Below are 19,809 nucleotides of genomic sequence, written 5' to 3'. Positions count from 1 at the left end.
TGTACACCATTGACATCCACTGATGTCAAAGTTATTGCATTTTTGCTACATTAAGATGCAAATCCTTCTTTACCCATTTGTACTTGTTATAGGGTATTTTTAAACTGTGGTAATGCTTCTTCCACCAATGATACATAAATGACAACAAAGTGTTACTTTTATTATAATAGTATATAATTATAGCCTATAAATAGCCTAGTAGTACATTTAGTACCGCAGGCTCAACATGAACTTGTGACTGAATATATTCAAAGTACAAAAGTAACATGTTTTTCTAATGTCGCTTATCGTTATACGGATTATACACTATACACTCCATGTGCCAAATTATAGGTACTCTTACAAAATAAATAACGTAATCTAATACAACAATCCTGCAATAAATCTTACGTTCTTGATGGTTATAAAGTTGATTCAGCTGTGTAATAATTATCTGATGTTGTACTGCAGCTTGTGCTAATATTGAAGCATTTTTCTCAGCCCTGCTTACAATCCTAATGAAGGGAGGATTTATTGTATTGCTGTGTTAGAATACATTGGTCATAAAGATGCACCTTATAGCAACCTTGTGATTTTATAGGAATTAAATGATCAATGAGCTGTATTTTAAAAACATTTAAAAATCCACTTTGAATATATCATCTTCACAGGCTAGTATCTCAAATAAAAGTATTTTTTAATGGGAAAGCGACATAAAATATACCAATACCAAACAAAAGAAGGTAAAATAGAGGGGACCGAGAGCTGACCTCAGCCAGATGGACTGAAAAGAGTTGACAAACTTTGAAAATGGATTAGATGTTATGAGTTTATGTACCAACAAAACCTGAGCATTAGCTGAACCAGCAACATTAAAATTCTGCTAGTTATGCATCAATACTTTAACACTCTGAAAATAAGCCATTGTCAGAATAAGTACTTTATCATTGATATTGAATAGGCTACTGTTAACAATTCAACATCTGCAGTTAAGAAACAAACAGCAAACAAAATGTATATTTGAGTTGTATAAGTCATATAGGCAGGCATTTAAACAATTTACGAGATAATAAAATAATATGGGTCAATAGAGTCTATTATTTGTGCATTTTGCACTTCTTGTAACACTTCAAGGTAACACATTTCTGAGCAGTGCAACACAGCTCCACAGCACCACAAACTTCATCTTCAAAAATGATCAAACAGCTGAATCAACACCTCTCTGAAACATTAGGACCTTCCTCAAGGTATCGTTTTATAAGCTGCATTAGTTTGAGCTTGGTGTAAAAACTGGCAACTGAGTGTATGTTTTCCAAAGACTTTACCTTTGTTCACATGCAATGTTCACTCAGTCAATTTGATAAGGCCACAGAAAACAGTTTAGAGAGAATCTGAGATAGCCTATAATCAATTTTATTTTTAATTGAAACCATTGGAACATGGATACAAATAAACACGCATATTGATATTATAAACCTACCAATGTTATTATTGAAACCCTCTCTATTTCAACCAGATACAACATCTATTTGGGGAAATTAAAACTAATACATGAACTTTGAACATGACTGTGGGTTATATATGTGACGGCACACTTTAAAGTTCAGGTTTCAGTGCAAAGGTCCTACACATGGGATAAGGCAACAACTTTCTAGAAAGATTAAAAACTATACAAACACTGTTTAAAGAGAAAAGTTTACACAGTTTACGCTGACATTATATATAGGAAGGCCTACAAGGGTATACAAAACACATTGGTGTTGGTCCCAGTATAGATCACTAATGGCTAGTAGGCTATAATCCATCATACTTTACCTTGTAATGTGGAGATCTAAATTAGTTAAAGAACACCCCAAAACTAAAGCAGCTGATCAAAAATGTCTCAGTAGCTCCTCCATCATTCATTCAGGTGAACAGTTCAATGGCTACAGTTATAGAATAGGCAGCACAGGCTAATTATAATAAAGATTATGTTCAATTATCTCGGTCTCCTCTGCTCCATCCCATTGGGCAGAAACCCTGCAATGATGGGGACTGGCCATATGAGAGCAGCAACACTCCACACAATGATGACCAAAGTCATGAAACAAGCCACAAGTGTCGACTCGATGGGCTTTCTGTTCAGCCTCCAACTTTTGTCCCCCTTCAGTTCGTCGAGGCTGAAATCCACGCAGCAGAAAGTGACCTGACCCCCCGCCTGCTGGCCCCTCGACCTGCCCTGGCCGAACCTCCGGTACCGGGACATCCCGCAGCCCACGCACAGCCGCATCTCCTGCTGAACCCCGGTGACACCGAGATGCTCGATGACGACTGGCGAGATTGCCCTGTTGAACGCCGCGGAGAAAAAAGCCCTTCCGTGGTTGTTGATGGTGTAGATGAGCACATCACACTGGAAGCCGAAGCTGCTGTCCCAGCGGGCCACGAGCGAGGTGGGCAGCAGCCTCTGCACGCTCACGTTGCACATCGGCTGCAGGGAGGAGGCGTCGGGCGAGGCGTCGCTCTCCTCCACGGACCTCTTGGAGAAGCGCACGTCCACCTCCAGGTTGGTCAGGAACCTGTTGGAGGAGTTGGTGGGCGGCAGGAGGAGGTCTTCGTCGCTCCAGCCCTGGCATCGCTGGAGAAGTCCGGCCACTGCGGTGAGAGCCAGCAGGAGAGTCGGGGAGTCGTTCAGCATGGCCCAGGGCGCGTCTCTCCTGCTCGCATGGTGCTGTGGCAATCCGCAGGCGACGCACAATGCACTCCAATGTTTGGACCAGCCAGTCGCCAGTTGTCTTTAATAACGCAGCTCCCGATGGAGAAACTCAAGCCCCTGTCTTACTGGTATGAAGGGAGCCGTCCAATGCCTATCACACGCGCGCTTCCCCCTCCCTCCCTCCCTCCCTCCCTCCCTTCGGATATTTTCCTCCTGACTTGTTCGCTAAATTTACAGCAGAAACACGCTGGGCAGCACCGCGCGCTACCTTCATCACAGCTCGAGCTCAACTGAGCTTCGCCCCCCTCTTTGTCACTTCAGGTGTGAGCGCTGAGCAGGAAAACAAGAGCAATGGCTAGGGGAGTGCGCAGGGACAGAAGTTCAACACACATCTTCCAATCAGCAACACGCCAAACGCACACACACACACGCACGCACGCGCGCACACACATACACACACACACACACACACCCACACACACACACACACACACACACACACACACACACACACACACACACACACACACACACACACACACACACACACACACACACACACACACACACACACACACACACACACACACACACACACACACACACACGTGGTCGATGCAACTTTCTCAATGCTGGAATGAATGATTCGGGAAATAAATCCTTATTCACCCTTTCACTATCGAGATAAGACTGTAACTAAAATAACACTTAATTGCCCACAGAGATCAACCTGTCGTACCCTTTTTAGGTTATACGTTGTTTTTTTAAATGCATTAAACTGATCTGTAATATTTCTATAAATAGATGATGCCATCATAAAGATCTAAATGCTGTTTCTAAACCTGCACTGGGATGAATGCATGGTGGGAAAACAGTGAATCCTTCATCTATGTGATTATTTTGTTAGCTTGAAATGAATCAAATTTAAATATGTTGATATAAAAGATATTGGAATTACCAAACTAAATACCCACTTTATATACTTTCTTAGCTGAGCAGCCCCAGGTGGCTATAAGGACATGAGTTCAGTGACCTAGTGGGTATACAGCCCTTTAATCTATTGTAGAAAAAAGATATCAAGTATATAAATGCTTAACACATTTTTTTATTTTGTAAAATACTATTTAAAAGTAATTGAGCTCTGACATCCCTACATGAGAGACATGATGTGATTTCGGTAACAAAGGTTACATCAGTGACTTTCACCATTGTGATTGAGCCAAACGATCAGAAGTTAATCTGTATCCCACCACGTAGGAGTGATTACCTTTGGGACCTTTAACATTCACTGAGCGCGGCATGTCAGTGATTTAGCAACCCCACCGAACCAGTAGCTTACGTGTCTTGCCCAAGAGCACCTCAGCAGTGGTGATGAAGCAAGGGCAAGTTGCTCTTTCACTTTCACATCAACATTTCTCCTACTAAACTGTCTAACTGCACACATGTTTCCCTCCATTCAGTGATTTACAAAAATGCAAGGATATTTTTTATGCCAAATATCACCAACATAAAATCTGACATTTGTATTTTTCAATTAGTTGTGTGATGAAATCAACTCTTGTCTGGCTGTTTAACCAGAAGGTAACAAAGCAAGTTCACTTGAATACTTTGCCTATAAGTGCACATGTGAGGTACTAGGCCATTGTTCTACTTTGTATGTGACAGCTATAGTTACTTTACAGATCCAGATTATTAAAATAAGGTATACATCAAATGTTAAAAAGTGATAGATTATGATAGATTAAAGTATCCCCCAGTTATAAACCCTTGTTTACTATATCTGATGAACACATCAGTTAATGTTACTCAATAATATATTATTCTGAAATGGACCTGCAAATTGAGTGCAATTTAAATACTGAACGTTTTCTTATTTATATATGTTTGCAGTATTTCTAATTGTTGTTCAAAGTAAGTTATCCTACCACGAACGTGGATTCATAAGTTACTATGGTTACTTACGGTGACATACTTTGTGAGATTTTGTATATAGATACACAACACAATAAAACGATCCAACTTTGTATGTAAGTGTTGTATCAGGCATGTATAATAAATCATCTCTGAGAGGTAAACCCAACAATCGGTGTGTAATCCAGATCCTTGTTTGTTCATCTGCTCTCCTCACTGAGAGTTCTCTGTATGTTGCTGTTTGTTTCTCTGTTGTGCACTCAGGGGCAGCGAGACCCATCAATAAACATGTTCCTCCTCTGAGCTGCAGCAGCAGGGGTTTGTTCACAGTGGCTGTCACCTGGCTGCTGTCTGAAGAGGACACACTCACCGTCCCTCACCCTCTTTGTGTTTTGGATCCAACGCTCTGTAACAAGCAGCAAATCTGATTACATTAACAGCTGGGGACACAGCTGCAGTTAATCTCAATTGTGTGTAGTTGTAATAAAAGTTGAAGCATTGAACACCTCGACCATTTTGGCAACAAGTTTTTCAAGCTGTGGCCACCGGGTGAGCCAGCTTTGGCCAGAATCTCACTGAGCTCAAAGTCCACCCTGGATCCTAAAAAACACTTTTATACACTCAGACTCAAACCTTTTAAATTGTTTAGGTGTTGCTCTCGTCTCTTTTTAGAGATACTATCACCTCCTCCTAAAATCAGAAAGTGTTATTGGTTTTAAGATATCAATACCTGATATCAAGAACACTAGACTAAACACAATCAGCAAAAAAGCCAACAACTACACAAACAGCAAGATATTAACAAAATAATCCTGAACATGCTTTACATTTCATTTAGCTGATGTTTTTATTCAAAGCTTCTTGCAATTCAATACAAACTGCAAGAATCCTGTAAGTATAGCTTATAATATGCCAAATCACTGTAAGAGCTGTGCGTTCGTTTGAAATGAGCCAGACCGTTCTAAGTGCTACATACAGAAGTTAAAAACGTTTTTCCCCATTTTTACATCAGATAATAGAGCTTTAACATCTCCAAGCGAAAGGTCAGACTCTAATTTGAGGGCAGTTTGTAGTTCATTGCCAACATTAGTGTGTACATCAGGGATATGTAAGGTTAAGTCATTTCTGGATTGTACTTATTGAATGTATATGAGAGAAGAAGCCGTAGGTATTCTGGGAGCTTCAACAGAGCTTTATAGATGAGTAACATGAGACGGCTTTAGATGTCCATCACTTAATTGTCCATGCATCCTGATTCTGGTAAACACAGTTTCAAGATTGAAATAGCTTTTAACCAGGAAACAGTTATGCCTTTTACCAGAATACTCCTCCTGACACTGTATAAATTATGCATCAGGAAAGATAATAAGCTATTAACAGAATGAGGTCATTGACCAGAGGCAAAATCGTGATGAATTCTTTCTTTCATCTTTGCAGGCTCCAAAATCCGAATGCTACTTGTATGAATTGTTTTCTTCTGCACTGTTTAAATGAGATAATTTGCTCCAGAAGCTCCTGAGGTGTATTTGATGTGAAGTGAAAGACGCTTTGGTGTCAATTTGCACCTGAAAGCCCTCGTCCCCATGTCTCCGTTTGATGATGACAGCTTATTCTACTCAACATTTTATTTAAAAACAATCATGTACTTGTACAGATCTCTTTCTGCGCAGACAGACTTCTTTCAGGTGCTGAAAAACAATCCCAGACGTCGCCAAAAGCCGGGCTCTTCACATCATATATGCTCTAGTCTAGACAGTGTACTGGTGAGCAGAGCAAGAAAATGTAAATTACTTTCTTGTTCATTAATTATGCTATAAAAATGTAAATTGCTTTGGTGACAAAAATGCAAATTGGACTAAGATAAAACTCTCTAGTGCCAAAAGAGAATGTATGAAAGATTTATTTTCTTAAAATGTAGCTCTTTATTCAGGAAACTGAAAGAAGGAGCTTCTAGCGGCTCTGTGGATCAGACACCATTAGTCGAACCCCGCACCTCACACACACACCACTGACTTCATTACAAGCTGAGGGTTCGGGTACGTATATCCTCAAAGACACAATTTTCAAGCTGGTCTTTTTCACATCTGAATCCCCTGCCTTTCTCCTGGCATCCTGTCACACACCAATCACTGCCAGGACTCATCACCACGGCAACACAACAGGCAGTTTTCCTAGAAGCAGAGAAGCATCAGTGTTGATAAGAATACAAAAAACTAATAACACCATCATCATCGCTGTTATTGTCATGTTCGGTGCCATTGCCAAGAATATTGCAGGCACAATTATTCATGACAGCGTTGTGTTCAGGTTCTGTCTATCAAAGGAAATCCACATCCACTCTGTCTATTAAAGTGAATCACACACTACAGAGTTTTTTCTTCTCTAATTTCTCTTATAAAGGAATAATAAAGTCCAAGCATTAGTTGGATCCTAGCACAGAAGGATCATAAATTAAAGAAGTGGATTTGATGTATTTATTAAATCCAGACCTTCGGGCCTCATCAACACCTGCAAAACAAACCAGATCACTTATAGGATAAAGTACTCATCTTTATTTAACTTATTTCACACATTTGTACACCTTTCGCACTTCTTTGGCCTCTTCTGCTTCGCTGTTGATGTGTTTCTTCTGATAATTTTTCTGTTGTGAGTCCTAGCTTTATGGAAGTGCAATGCTTAATCACTATTAGCAATATTATAATGTAAAAATACTTTATTCAAATCCTGTAATGAAAATATTAAGACATATTACCAGTGCAATGTTTTTTAGTTTGAAAGCGTTTTTGTGTCCTTTAGAAATGAAGTTTAAACTAGATAAGTGACAGCACAGTGATAGCTCCCTTAAATACAGTGGATTACAAATATATGACGCACACTGGCCACATACCTAAAAATAAAATAAATAATTTAATTTGCTTTATTGGGGGGGTCTGGGGGGGTCCGAAAACCAGTCAGTATCTGGTGTGAGGGGTAGGGTTAGGGTAATGTTGTGAATCGAGTGGCCCATGGTGGTGGTGGGGTTATGGTATGGGCAGGCGTATGTTATGGACGACGAACACAGGCCACTCGATTCACAACATTACCCTAACCCTACCCCTACCCCTCACACCAGATACTGACTGGTTTTCGGACCCCCCCAATAAAGCAACACTGCACGTTTAAGAGTGGCCTTTTATTGTGGCCAGCCTAAGGCACACCTGTGCAATAACCATGCTGTCTAATCAGCATCTTGATATGCCACACCTGTGAGGTGGGATGGATTATCTCGGCAAAGGAGAAGTGCTCACTATCACAGATTGTTTCAGATTTGTGAACAATATTTGAGAGAAATGGTTATTTTGTGTATATAGACAATGTTTTAGATCTTTGAGTTCATCTCATGAAAAATGGGAGCAAAAACAAAAGTGTTGCGTTTATATTTTTGTTCAGTGTAGTATCATGCATTTTCCATAGGAAATAACAATGTAATATAAAGTTACTGAAAAAAGATTCAGACGCTTTATAGAAGTTCAGAGATAGAAGAGTTTATGCAGTGGTGTGAGAGGCATAACCGAATGGTAAACACACAAAAAAGAAAGATATGGTATTGATCATAGGTCTGTTGGTGAACCACAGCACAATTGTCAGTGTGGAGAGAGTTGAAGAGGTTACAACGTACAAGTAGGTATTTACCGTGATTCACAGTTACAATGGGCTCATCAAGTGGAGTATGGTTTGCAAATCTGCAGTATAATGTCTGCTTTTCTGTGAAGGCTCGTGTTACTTAGAGTGGATACAAATATTTTATGGGCAGCCTTTAATGTATTATTCTTTATGTCTTCACATCAGTGTTTCGTAACCTGTCTGTTAAATCCAAATCACAACTCCTGATCAGAAGATCTGGAAGAGTAATTGCCGTTCTGCCCCCATCTTCTTTTCAGGAAAATATGTGAGGAAAAAGCAGATCCTAAAATCAGCTGTGACACAAAAGACACCATTAGCAAAGAGTATGAGCTGAAAGGACACGTAAACAAACTGTAAACTGAACAGGTAAAATATTACCCTAGTACCTATCAATCAAACTACTGAACCTGTATATGGACCTGTGTGTGTCACTGAATGTTATCTATAGTTTGATTGTACATGTTTACTGATGTCACTCTTGAAATCTCAAAAGTGAGCATATACTGTACCAAAATGGAGAGTAAATAGACACTTTCAACCGTTGCTCATAATTGTTAAACAGATCCCAATTACTCGGATATAATACAGTTAGTCTCTTTTTCTCACTGTTAAGCTTTACGTGAAAGGAGGGCTGTTAAAATGCTCATGAACATTTGTAGGAACTGTAAGGGAAACTTCTGCAGCAATGGAGAGTCAGGACTCAGAGGGACACGAGTGGGTTGGCACATCAATTCTGCCCAGCCTCTCTCTCGATAGACCTTTTAACTAGTTTACAGAGAGTTAATCAACAGCTGGGCACACTGGAGATATCCCCAACATCTGGAGACACTGAATCACTTTCCTGACTCTTGTGACCGAGAGTTGACTGGTCATACAACTGAGAATGAGTGCAGCAGCACATTCTTTAAAGGAGATAACAGAGTCAGGGTTGGTTATTAACGTCAACAGGCAATAAGGTTAAATATCTTAGGAGTAAGGAAGAATTATTCTCTGACAGGAACCCATTTAAAACTCAGTGTATTTGTATATTAATGAGATTGCAACCAGTGCCTCTATTACAGCCAGTGTAAGTGTAATCTTGTGAGAGAGTGCAGAGGGATCTAAGGAGTCGTACTCTAATTAGCTACATTAATTGCAAAGGAGCTACTCAGAAATCAGGCAAAGTGGAGTGGGAGTCTGGGGGAAGATGTAACAAATGTTTTGAACAGCTTGTCTGTTGCAGAATCTGCATTTGAGTTGGAAAAAATTGGAAGATGAGCGGGACGCTGCCAGACAGATTCTTTAAGATCTTGTTCCAGATCCGAACCTCCTCATCTCCTCTGTACCACAGTGTTTCTCTCTGGGGTCTCCATGATAACAGATAAGTGGAGGACACAAGGGGTTGACGATGTGAAACCGGCCCTAGAAATAACATCACACTTATCAGGCGCTCTGGATCAGAGTCAGAGGCGTGCAGAGGCCCATCAGCTCCTCGCCGCTCTCAGGGAGCTGAGATGGTGTGAGATTGCTTCTCTGCGGCAACTCATTGAAGTGCATGTGAATCACACACCCCGCCCACAAAGGTCACCCTGGACAGGTGAAGACAAGTCAGAACCCCCCTCCCCTCATCTGCTTTCTAGCTTACGCACTGCTGCTGCGGCCGCTCTGCATGGTCGTTTGTCATCTGGTTCTCTGCTAGTGAAATGCAATCGTCCTCCGAAACAGGGCGAGAGGGGTGATTACCATGGGCTGTTTGTCGTGTGGGATTGGGGGAGGCGGATGTGGGTGGAGAAGGAGGATGATTGGTTGCTTTCAAAAGAGATTTGTTTGAAAAACAACAGTGGCTGCTTGTACCAGACTCCGATTTAGCAGTCCGAAAATGCAAAACTTTAATGCAATCCAAAAATAAATGATTAAAAGACTTAAACTGAGGAGCCCTGCCATGTTTTTTTAATTACAGTAAAATATAAAGAAGTGGAGCACAGAGACAAAGCTGGCAGCTGGAAAGAGCATGAGACTTTAACAGAACTGTTTCCATGTTTTATTTCAGTTTGTTCTTTCTCCACAGAGCTTCAGCAATTAATTGGCTTTGCTCACTCAGACGCTCCCTGAGGACATCGTGCCTCCATCTGCTCCAGTTATATGATACCTATCATTTCTGTGTATACAGCACGTTGTGAGAGGACCATTCATTTGAAAGAATATCGACCCCCAGCAGAATAAATACAGACCTCACATCATCAAATGTTTATGTTACCCTGAAAACTTTTCAACAAAAAAGGGAACATCCCTGGTTTTAAGTTAGCTAAAATAGGATTTTCTTTAAATATGACCATTTATGTTGTTGATTTAAAGTTGTATTGGTATAAAAAAAAAGCCACAAGCGAACAGTAAACACACTGTTGGGATAGATTCTTCTTTCTTTTTTTATTAGGTTCAGGGGCTCGCTACAGGCCAATAATATATTTTTATTGTTGTGATTTTTCTTTTTATATTTTATACAGACAGTAAGTGCAAGATGATAAAGAGGTTCAAAAGGTTGTAGGTCTCTGGTTGGAATAAAACCATGAGACTTTTTGTTGTTTCGTGTTTGTTTCTTCTATGTGATTTTCATGTTGTTTATCTCATGAAAGCATACTCGTGAAATTAATTCCTCGTATAGAAAGGGACTGGATCTGTTTTGAACATCAGGATACATGCTTTAACCCTCCTGTTGTGTTCGGGAGTCAAATCTGACCGATTTACTACTTTCATCAATCATAACGTTTTTGTTTTATATTCGACTGCATTAAGGCTTTATGATATCCTTCACAAGACATTTGAACATATACAATTGCTGATCACCACTTTCATTGAATTTTGGATGATTTAGTCAACTTTGTAACACCCATGGCATAAAGAAAAGGAATTAGTAACCATCCGGATCAGATAAAAACACACACACACACACACACACACACACACACACACACACACACACACACACACACACACACACACACACACACACACACACACACACACACACACACACACACACACACACACACACACACACACACACACACACACACACACAGAACAATTTGACACATTTCCCGCTCTTACAGTATGTGCCCATCAGGGCAGTTTTTCATGTTTACCAATAGTCTGATACAATATTTACATTTTGAAAGGGTGTTAAATGAAATTTGGTGATGATTAATGTTTTTTGTGTTAATGTAATAGCAGTTACCGGTCAAATTTGATCACGGACACCAAAGTAAGGGGGGGAAAACGAACACAACAGGAGGGTTAAATCACAAAGTTAAACACTGCACGTTTAAAATGGTGTCTGTGCTGTCATGTGAGTGATTATCCTTCCATTGCTTTAGATCTGGTGTAAAGTTCAAACCGTTATATTGACTCTTAACATGAAAGCCCTTCAATGAAGGCTGCCTTGAAAAAGTGACATTCAAGCTCACCTTTGTCTGACCTAGTTCACCTTTTCCATCCATCATATTGGGGCTCTTATATTTTCCTAGCTTTGCGAAACAGCTTTATGCTTTTGAGCAGTGAGGATCAGTGACACAGAGCTGCAGGAAAAAATGTATTCCAAGTGTTGGATTTCAGCAGGAATGTTAATTTTGAACAAATAATAAAATACCATTCATCATGATGAGGAAGTGAGTATGAGATACATTCACCAGGGAGCCTCTTCTGTATCTGCAGACAGATCTCTGGCTGTAGTGTAGAGTTAGTGTCTCAACTGTGTCAAAAACCCATTTCCCACTGTCATTCCTCCTCTTCATCCACATCCTGTTGTGCCCTGAGCAGAGCTGCCCACTTAGCTCTGATATACGACGGCAGCCCGGAGCAGAGCTGCAGGTTTAGCTCTGTGACGTCAGACTGGGAACTCTATCTCCTGCTGATAATTTCCCAACCTCCATATTCCCTTCACTCCTTCATGTCAGATCAAAGGTGAGAACTCGTAGAGAAGGGGCTCCGATGAGTCTCCTTTCCTCCTCCTCGTCATCTCCCTCCTCAGAGCCCTTCTGCTATGTGATGAAGATGAGAGTGAGTTAAGGTGCTCTCTCATTCAGCAATCACTTAACACTAGATGTTAGCATGAAAGAAACAGGGCTCCTCTCTAAAATCATGTAAAATGAAAGTAGTGCTGTTGGCAGTAAATATGTGTCATGGATTTATTTATTTTTTTCCACATTTTTGGTAAGTATCTTCATCTAGGACTGTGATTTGAGTTTATTTAAATGCCAAAATGTTGTGAATACATGAATAAATTATGCATCCATGTAGGCCTATGTGTTTTTTTTCTTGTTCTATTTAGAATCAACTGGTTTCTTGCACTCTTTACAAGATGCTAACAAGTGTAAAAAAAACGTGTTAATTAATAGGAAATCTAAAGTTATTGCTTTATTTAAGTCGAATCATTAATAAAAACATGTTTTTGACAACACTAACCAACGGCAAAACCAAATTACAATTGTATAGCTTATCAGAGTAAAAGACCCATGAGTAATAATGCAATATAAACATAACTTTGTTATATATCCAATGAAGGACACCATCAATAGAAATCTTACGAACCTGGCAACCCAAATGTTGTTCTTCTTATTTGACACAGATAAATCATCAGTTAATCATTTATTTCCCTGGCAATAGTTTAAATCGATTAACTTTTTTTTAAAATGTTTTAAGAATCCCCATCAGGCAGAATTACAAATGAAAATGAGATTCTTGACAATGAATGCAATTTATTCTGTTAAATGTGCATGTACAGGTTATTTTAGATGTGCAAAACACTGCTCTGTATCTAGAGACAGTAAATTAACTGGAGTAATGTTTTTTTCAATGAAAAATTTGAATTAATAACAGGAGGAGATTACAGAGTTGCTAAGGTAACAAGCAGTGCCATCACTCACTTAATAACTGAGAAGAACCATTAAGATCTTGCAAGAACAGACACACGCACACGCACACACACACACACACACACACACACACACACACACACACACACACACACACACGCGCACACACACACACACACACACACACACACACACACACACACACACACACACACACACACACACACACACACACACACACACACACACACACGCACGCACACGTTCAGCATGTATGTGAAAGAAGGAGGACCTACCTTAGTCTGGTTGAAAATAAAATAAAATACAAATAACTAAATAAAGTTTTAATCAAAATTAGTCATGTCTTAAAAACTATCACATCAGAAAGGCATGTCGTATAAACAAATGTCGCTTATGGTATAAAATAATACTTTTTTGTTCCCGTTGTTGATGTAGACTGTGCTGATAAAGTTTATTCAAATTCAAGATGGCGGCGCCTATGGCGAAGTCGTGATCCCAGAAATAGGTCATGTATAGCTCATTTAAAACATGAATACGACATAAATAACATGGACTATTGGATGTATGTCATCACGATCATAACGCGGAATTAAAGGACCTGGAAATAAAACAGTAAGAAGCTTAAAACTGGTGTTTTTCTAAAATGTCCCTCAGTTTCATTTTCACTGTAACTGTGCAGCCTCTGACTTTAACGTTACAGAATATAAATATATCTATTTAACTATATATGTAGGCTATATAACTAACAGTATACTAGGGAAACCAGTAGTAGATATACAAGAGTTAATCCAGCAGATGTACGTTTTATATTTGTAGCTAACAGAGGACCAGAAAGATACACCTATAATCTAAATCAATGACATGCTAGCACACATATTGGCTTTTGTATTTTTTTTAAGTTACAATTTTGTTGCATGAAGTTGTCCTCATGTTTAACTAGTAAGATCAGAACCACCTTTAAAGTATGTGTTGGATGAGGATCTGCTACACAGACAACGACATATTTGACAGACAGTCTCTCTTCTTCCTCAGTTTCAGAGACTGTCTGCAGTGAGCCAGGGTTTCACTTTAGCACCATCAAAACGACAAAAAACGTTGTCCTTTAGTCCTTGTTGCTTGACAGTTGTTTCGTGTCGCGTCTTTTCATTACTTATGTCATGATTCATTAATTGCTTTCCCATAAATATTTTAACATAAGATATATATTTTTTTTTAAATAGCTAGATTTCAAAAGTGACTCCAAATCCATATCAGATATTATTCCTACACTGGACAATCGAAACACACCTCTTTCTTTTCTTTGATTTGTAATACTTTTATTATTTGATATGAATAACTTTATGAAAAAATAAGCAGTGTTTTAATTATGTATTTTCAATAAATCCAATCTGTACCTGAAATTATTATTATACTGGACGAGGAGGACACACCTTTTGTTTATAAATGAAATATCAATATGTAACATGAATACATGAATCTATGAATATTTTATGTAAAACGGATATTCATTTATTGTTATATTTATTTATCTCTGCTGAAAATATTTGTGCAGCAAAACATTTTCATTAAAATATTCATTCAAAATGAAAGTTTGTCCGACTCGTCCCGTTTTGTAATGCTGCATTGATTTGGAATCTATTACAAATATGTTTCCCTTTTCTGTTGAACAAAATACAACTTCTAAAAGTCAAACTTTCCCAAGTGCAACAGTGTTTAATGTGTCGTCATATAAAACAACCATATAAGTATTTTTCTGAATAAAATATAGTATTGAATGAGCTCATTTAAGATGAAATATCTGAAGATAAGTGTAGCAACAGCCAGAAGAATAACAACTCCAACTGTTAGTATTCGTCATTATAAAGTAGAAAAGTCCGTACAACAAGTACTGTAGTGTGATACCAGGCTGTAGGCATGACCAACAGCTACAGATGTTCAGATAAAGCTTGGCCCTCCTCTGCAGCGTGTTGCTTGCAGAAGTTTTCAGTCACTCTGAATAGGAGACCGAGACACCCAAACGGTTGAGCCCAGTCACCATAGAAACATTTTCTCAGTCTTTCGCCTCAGCCCACTCACTTGCACCTTCAGAGATGTACACAACCTTGAGTGCTCGTCTCCCGGCCTGAGCCTGAGGGAGGATGGTCGGCTGCTGCGAGACTCAGGTTATACTCTGGAGAATTAAGTGAAAAACACATTCCCACAAGCAGGTGGGTGGTGAGAGAAGAGGAGAGGAGGGGGGCGAGCACCCTTCTCTGGTGTCGCACTCATTTAGTTGAAACAAAAGCTCAGAGCTATCCTCAGAAGATCTGTCCCCCTGGTCAGTAAATCCTTGAACTTTCTTCCATTTGAGTGACACTAATTTAATTTGCACTTTGTTTATTTGCTGTAATCCACAATTTGTATCTGCTGGTGAAAATAATATGATTTGACTCATACCATACAGGAGTCTACATTTATTTCCACTGATATAAACAACAGATTTGTTTTCTCTTAATATCACAGAACATAGAACAACCTTTTTAATTGCTCCCCCAGCTATAGATGAACGGACCTACTTTTTATTCACCCCACTTATATCTGTATCTCTGGTGTGCTAATTATCCCCTTGTTTCACTGAGCAGCTATAAAAGTCTCGCTCTCTGAGATCCAGATATGTCACTGCTGTAAAAATATTCTCTTGGTTGGGTTAGCAACAGTCGTCTTCTGCTACCACGGAGGTGAAGAGATTTTATGTATATCCCAGGTTACCTTGGAAACTGTCAGACACATTTGGGTCAAAACAATTTTCTCACTTCTAGTTGAGTGTTTGACCTACATTGAACCACAGGGGGGTCGAGCCTCACTGCTGTGCTCATGCAAAAGAGTGTCAAACTTTTTTGAAGTACCCACAGCCAAATCTGAGTTGTTAATTTTAGAAATGAGTCATTTTCATCCCGTTTTTGATAACCCTGTAGTTCAGCATTCAATCCTTTTTAATTACCACATGTAATTACTGTCAGATACCCAAGGCTGTTTGAGGATTTAGGAGACTTAACAAAAGGCAAAGTGTTTTAAACTGATGAGCAGATTTGTGGCAAATAAATCGGGGAATAATTGTAATTAATTTGATTGAAAAGGTCATTCTCACATCTGAGCTGGCATGCACTTTAATAAGAACAGCCTGTCCAAAGCAGAGTGTAATCACATCACGCTGAATAAACCTCTTATTTCACAACACCAGGCTGTTGTTGTGTGATTGACGTTGGAACTGAGAGAGAAAATCTGCAGAGCCGAAGGTCCCGGACTCCCATGATGCACCGGTGATGATTTTGACGGGGTTTTGATCTTGTGGCATTTTCAGTGCTTAAGCGAATTGCACACAAAGCCATTGTGTGTGATTGATTATTGTCCGAGGGTAAAAGCATTTCTGTGGACTAGATTAACTTTTTTTTAGTGTGGTCAATATCTGGATTGTGCATGCCGACATTAGAAACGACCCTGAGCACTCACCTGAACATTCAGCATAAGTTATGTTTTTCTTTGGGTGGAAACTGGTAAATGCACGAGTAATAAAATATATTTCTGAAGTTCAAAGATTGTAGCACACCGTAAGGTCAATGTTAATTTCCATTTCAAAAGGAACTACATTTATGTGCATTCACATATATTAAAGGTCCCATGTCATGGCCATTTCTACTGATCATAATTCCATTGTTGAGGTCTACTACAATAGATTGACATTGTTCAATGTTCCAAAATCACATTGGTTTCTCAAACAGCATCTCTGTATAGTATCTGTATTCACTCTGTCCTACACGCCTTGTTGGAGCTCCTGCTCTGTGAGCCCACTGTGCTCTGATTGGTCAGCTCGCCCACTGTGCTCTGATTGGTCAGCCACCGTTACAGCTGAACATCAGTTTTTATGTGTTACAATGGCATTTGTTAGCAACCAGAAAATGACACCAGTAATGACAAACAGATGAGTATGCTGCATGGGGTCTGGGTGCTGTGTTGGCGGGGGACGTTGCGGGCTCGCTGGTCTGCCCTTTGAGGCTCGAGTGTGATCTGGATTACTGGTGTCGTTTCCTGGTTGCTGCGTGGGGTCTGAGCTCCGCGGTGAGCTCAGGCTGAGTGAGTGTGTGTGTGCGGAGCTCCGCGGATTGGTCCATTTGGACTTAGTGATGTCAACCTGCCCTGGAAGAAAGAAATGGAAAAAGAGAAATGTCCAACGAGGCGTTCTGAGGCAGCATAGACAGGTCTTTTCTGTGTTAGAGTTTTACTCGCTACAGGGTGTACTTTGAGGGTTTGTGACTTTGCAGACCGTTTACATGCAGAAAAAGCTACATAACACACAAGGGGACGGGTAATAACCGGAAAAGCATGACATGGGACCTTTAAAAGAAAGAACTGTAGAACAAAAACATTAGATAACCAAGGAAAAAAAGTAAAAGAAATCCAAATATCATAGGAAATACTACATTTAACAAACAAAAAAACAATTGGAATCAATAGGCAGAACAATTACAAAAGCTAAAGAAATATGTATTAACTTGGAAAGAAATACAATAAATATAAGTACAGGAACACACCTCTGATCTTGAAGTCAACCCACCTCTGGATATTTCATTTATTCCCTGACAGCACCCTCCTGTCCACTGACCCTCTCTTTAACTGTACCTGCTCTGTTTCAGGTGAGGAAGCATGCAGGCGTCAGTGAGAAGGCTGGCTCTGGTTCCCCTGGGTGCCGCCCGGTCCGGCCTGATAAGAGGAGCTCTCCTGAGCCCCGCGGCCCGCCTCCTCCCCCCCAGCACCCGCACCCTGCTCAGTGAGACGGGAGAGTGGGAGAAGGACTACAAAACAGAGACCCGACGCAAGGTGGAAGAATGGTGGCACCCACGAATTATGGCACAGTGGAGGAAGGATGCCCTGAAGGAGGTAATAAGGCCTTCACACTTCACACCTATTGTCTTTAACCTTGGGATTATCCAAAAAGACATCTTCATCATGGTCTTTTAGTTGATTGGCTTTATTTTTTGAGTGTGTACACTCGATTTAGAAACCTGGTTAGGCCCTTATCCCATTAACCTGGATACTGTGGCACGTAAACGCCTTATCCTTATTTAAGATATGACACCCTATTGACTTTATTTTCACTACATTGCATGTTAAACACCATTTAATGTGGTGCATTATTATATCCTTACCTCCCAGGCCCACGTCATGAGTAAAAGACCAACTCAATGTGCAAATAATTAGGGTTGTATGCAAAATTAGGCAAATGCAAACATCCTGTTTTTTGTTGTTGAATATTAGTTGACTACAAGCCTGGACATTTTAGTCTATTTTAGTCAAAGAAAAATGTAACTTATTAGAAAAAGTCAATGAAAACTGTTACCAATGTTTTAGTTAGTTTTAGTTATCGTATTATATTCAACCTCAATTAAATCAAAAAGAGCTGTCCATTGCCCAGTTCGCAGTTTTGAATTCTGTTATGGAACTTTCCTTTTGTCCTCCCATCTGTCTTCCCCTTTCAACACTGTATCTATCAATAAAGGCACTCTCTGGCCCAAAAGATATATTCAAAAAGGGATTTTTGTTTAGTTATTAGAAATAAAGATTGCATTTTCCCTACTGCATTTTTCATCAAAGATATTGCATGTTGAAATGTTTACACTTAGTGTTTGGGGTAATGTATTTTGTTGACAAAATGAACACCGCTGGTAGTCCCATTGAATGAGTAAATACTTAAAATGTTAAATAGCTGTATGTGTGCACAGTTTAGATAAATGAATGAAATTAATATAGTTTAGATAATGATGTCGTCTTGCATCCTTCCACATCCTTCCACATCCTTCCACATCCTTCCAGCTCTAACGTGGTCTGGCGCTTGCAGCTCTGGCTGATTATAAACCCTAATGGTCGCACCGTGCAGCAGTCTGGGACGGGCCGACAGTGATTAAGTGCATTCAAGACAGCCCTGGTTCCTAATTAATTTATTGAAAAATTCATGACTCGGGTTTCCTGTAATCACGTATAACTGGGTGTAACCAGTACTTAGTGTGTTGCCTTGGTAACTGGGTTGTGAACACAGTTGTATGTGTTTGCTGTGACTGTAAACCATTTATAATCAGACACCGACACACACCAGAAGTCAGTCAGTGCTCTCGCTCTCTAGGAGATGAGTTATTACGCCTGTCATGACTTCGTCAGGTTAATGCAGCATATTGTACACAAGCACCCCACTGATGATGGATTAACCATTATTGGGTTTTCTCAGAATTCAAATAAAGTTTTACGTACATTTTTTCATCCCATGTTTTGTTTCCTCAGAGTTCAGAGAAGAAGAAGTTTTATGTCCTCTCCATGTTTCCGTACCCTTCGGGGCGACTGCACATGGGCCACGTGCGAGTGTACACCATCAGCGACACCATCGGACACTTCCAGAGAATGAGAGGCCATCAGGTTAGTCTGCTTCCCAGTAAATGAGTTTCTATCATTTCCTTCTGTCCTCCCTCAAACAAGCAGGGTCAGTGCAATCTGGCATCACACTAAGAAAAACACACGAGTTAGAGGCCTTTTGGATGGAAGACATTGCGACATGTCACAGTTTGAAAAAGGACTGTTTAACAAAATGAATGATGTTGCATTTCTAATTAGCTGCTTCAGTTTCCATGGTGGCTCACTGTAATGACTTACTGGGACTCTTGATTCAAT

The 19,809-nt window shown here is 39.8% G+C and overlaps 2 protein-coding genes across 2 annotated transcripts in view; one reads left to right on the top strand and one right to left on the bottom strand.

Moving 5' to 3' along the window:
• Positions 1–659: 659 nt before the first annotated feature.
• LOC117460988 (transmembrane protein 158) lies at positions 660–2,836 on the bottom strand. Its single transcript, XM_034102658.2, has one exon. It carries the CDS (start codon positions 2,651–2,653, stop codon positions 1,958–1,960), a length of 696 nt encoding a protein of 231 aa, XP_033958549.1. The 5' UTR covers positions 2,654–2,836; the 3' UTR covers positions 660–1,957.
• Positions 2,837–13,591: 10,755 nt separating this feature from the next.
• Positions 13,592–19,809, top strand: part of lars2 (leucyl-tRNA synthetase 2, mitochondrial) — a 32,442-nt gene continuing 26,224 nt past the window's right edge. Inside the window, exons 1-3 of the mRNA XM_034103354.1 lie at positions 13,592–13,728; positions 17,787–18,030; positions 19,426–19,557. Of these exons, the coding sequence (XP_033959245.1) occupies positions 17,797–18,030; positions 19,426–19,557 (366 nt within the window). The 5' untranslated portion in view covers positions 13,592–13,728; positions 17,787–17,796. The remainder of the gene's footprint in view (positions 13,729–17,786; positions 18,031–19,425; positions 19,558–19,809) is intronic.

This window comes from Pseudochaenichthys georgianus, chromosome 16 (assembly GCF_902827115.2).
Source record: "Pseudochaenichthys georgianus chromosome 16, fPseGeo1.2, whole genome shotgun sequence".
In the NCBI taxonomy this organism is placed as follows: domain Eukaryota; kingdom Metazoa; phylum Chordata; class Actinopteri; order Perciformes; family Channichthyidae; genus Pseudochaenichthys; species Pseudochaenichthys georgianus.
This window is presented reverse-complemented; position numbering and strand designations above follow the sequence as displayed.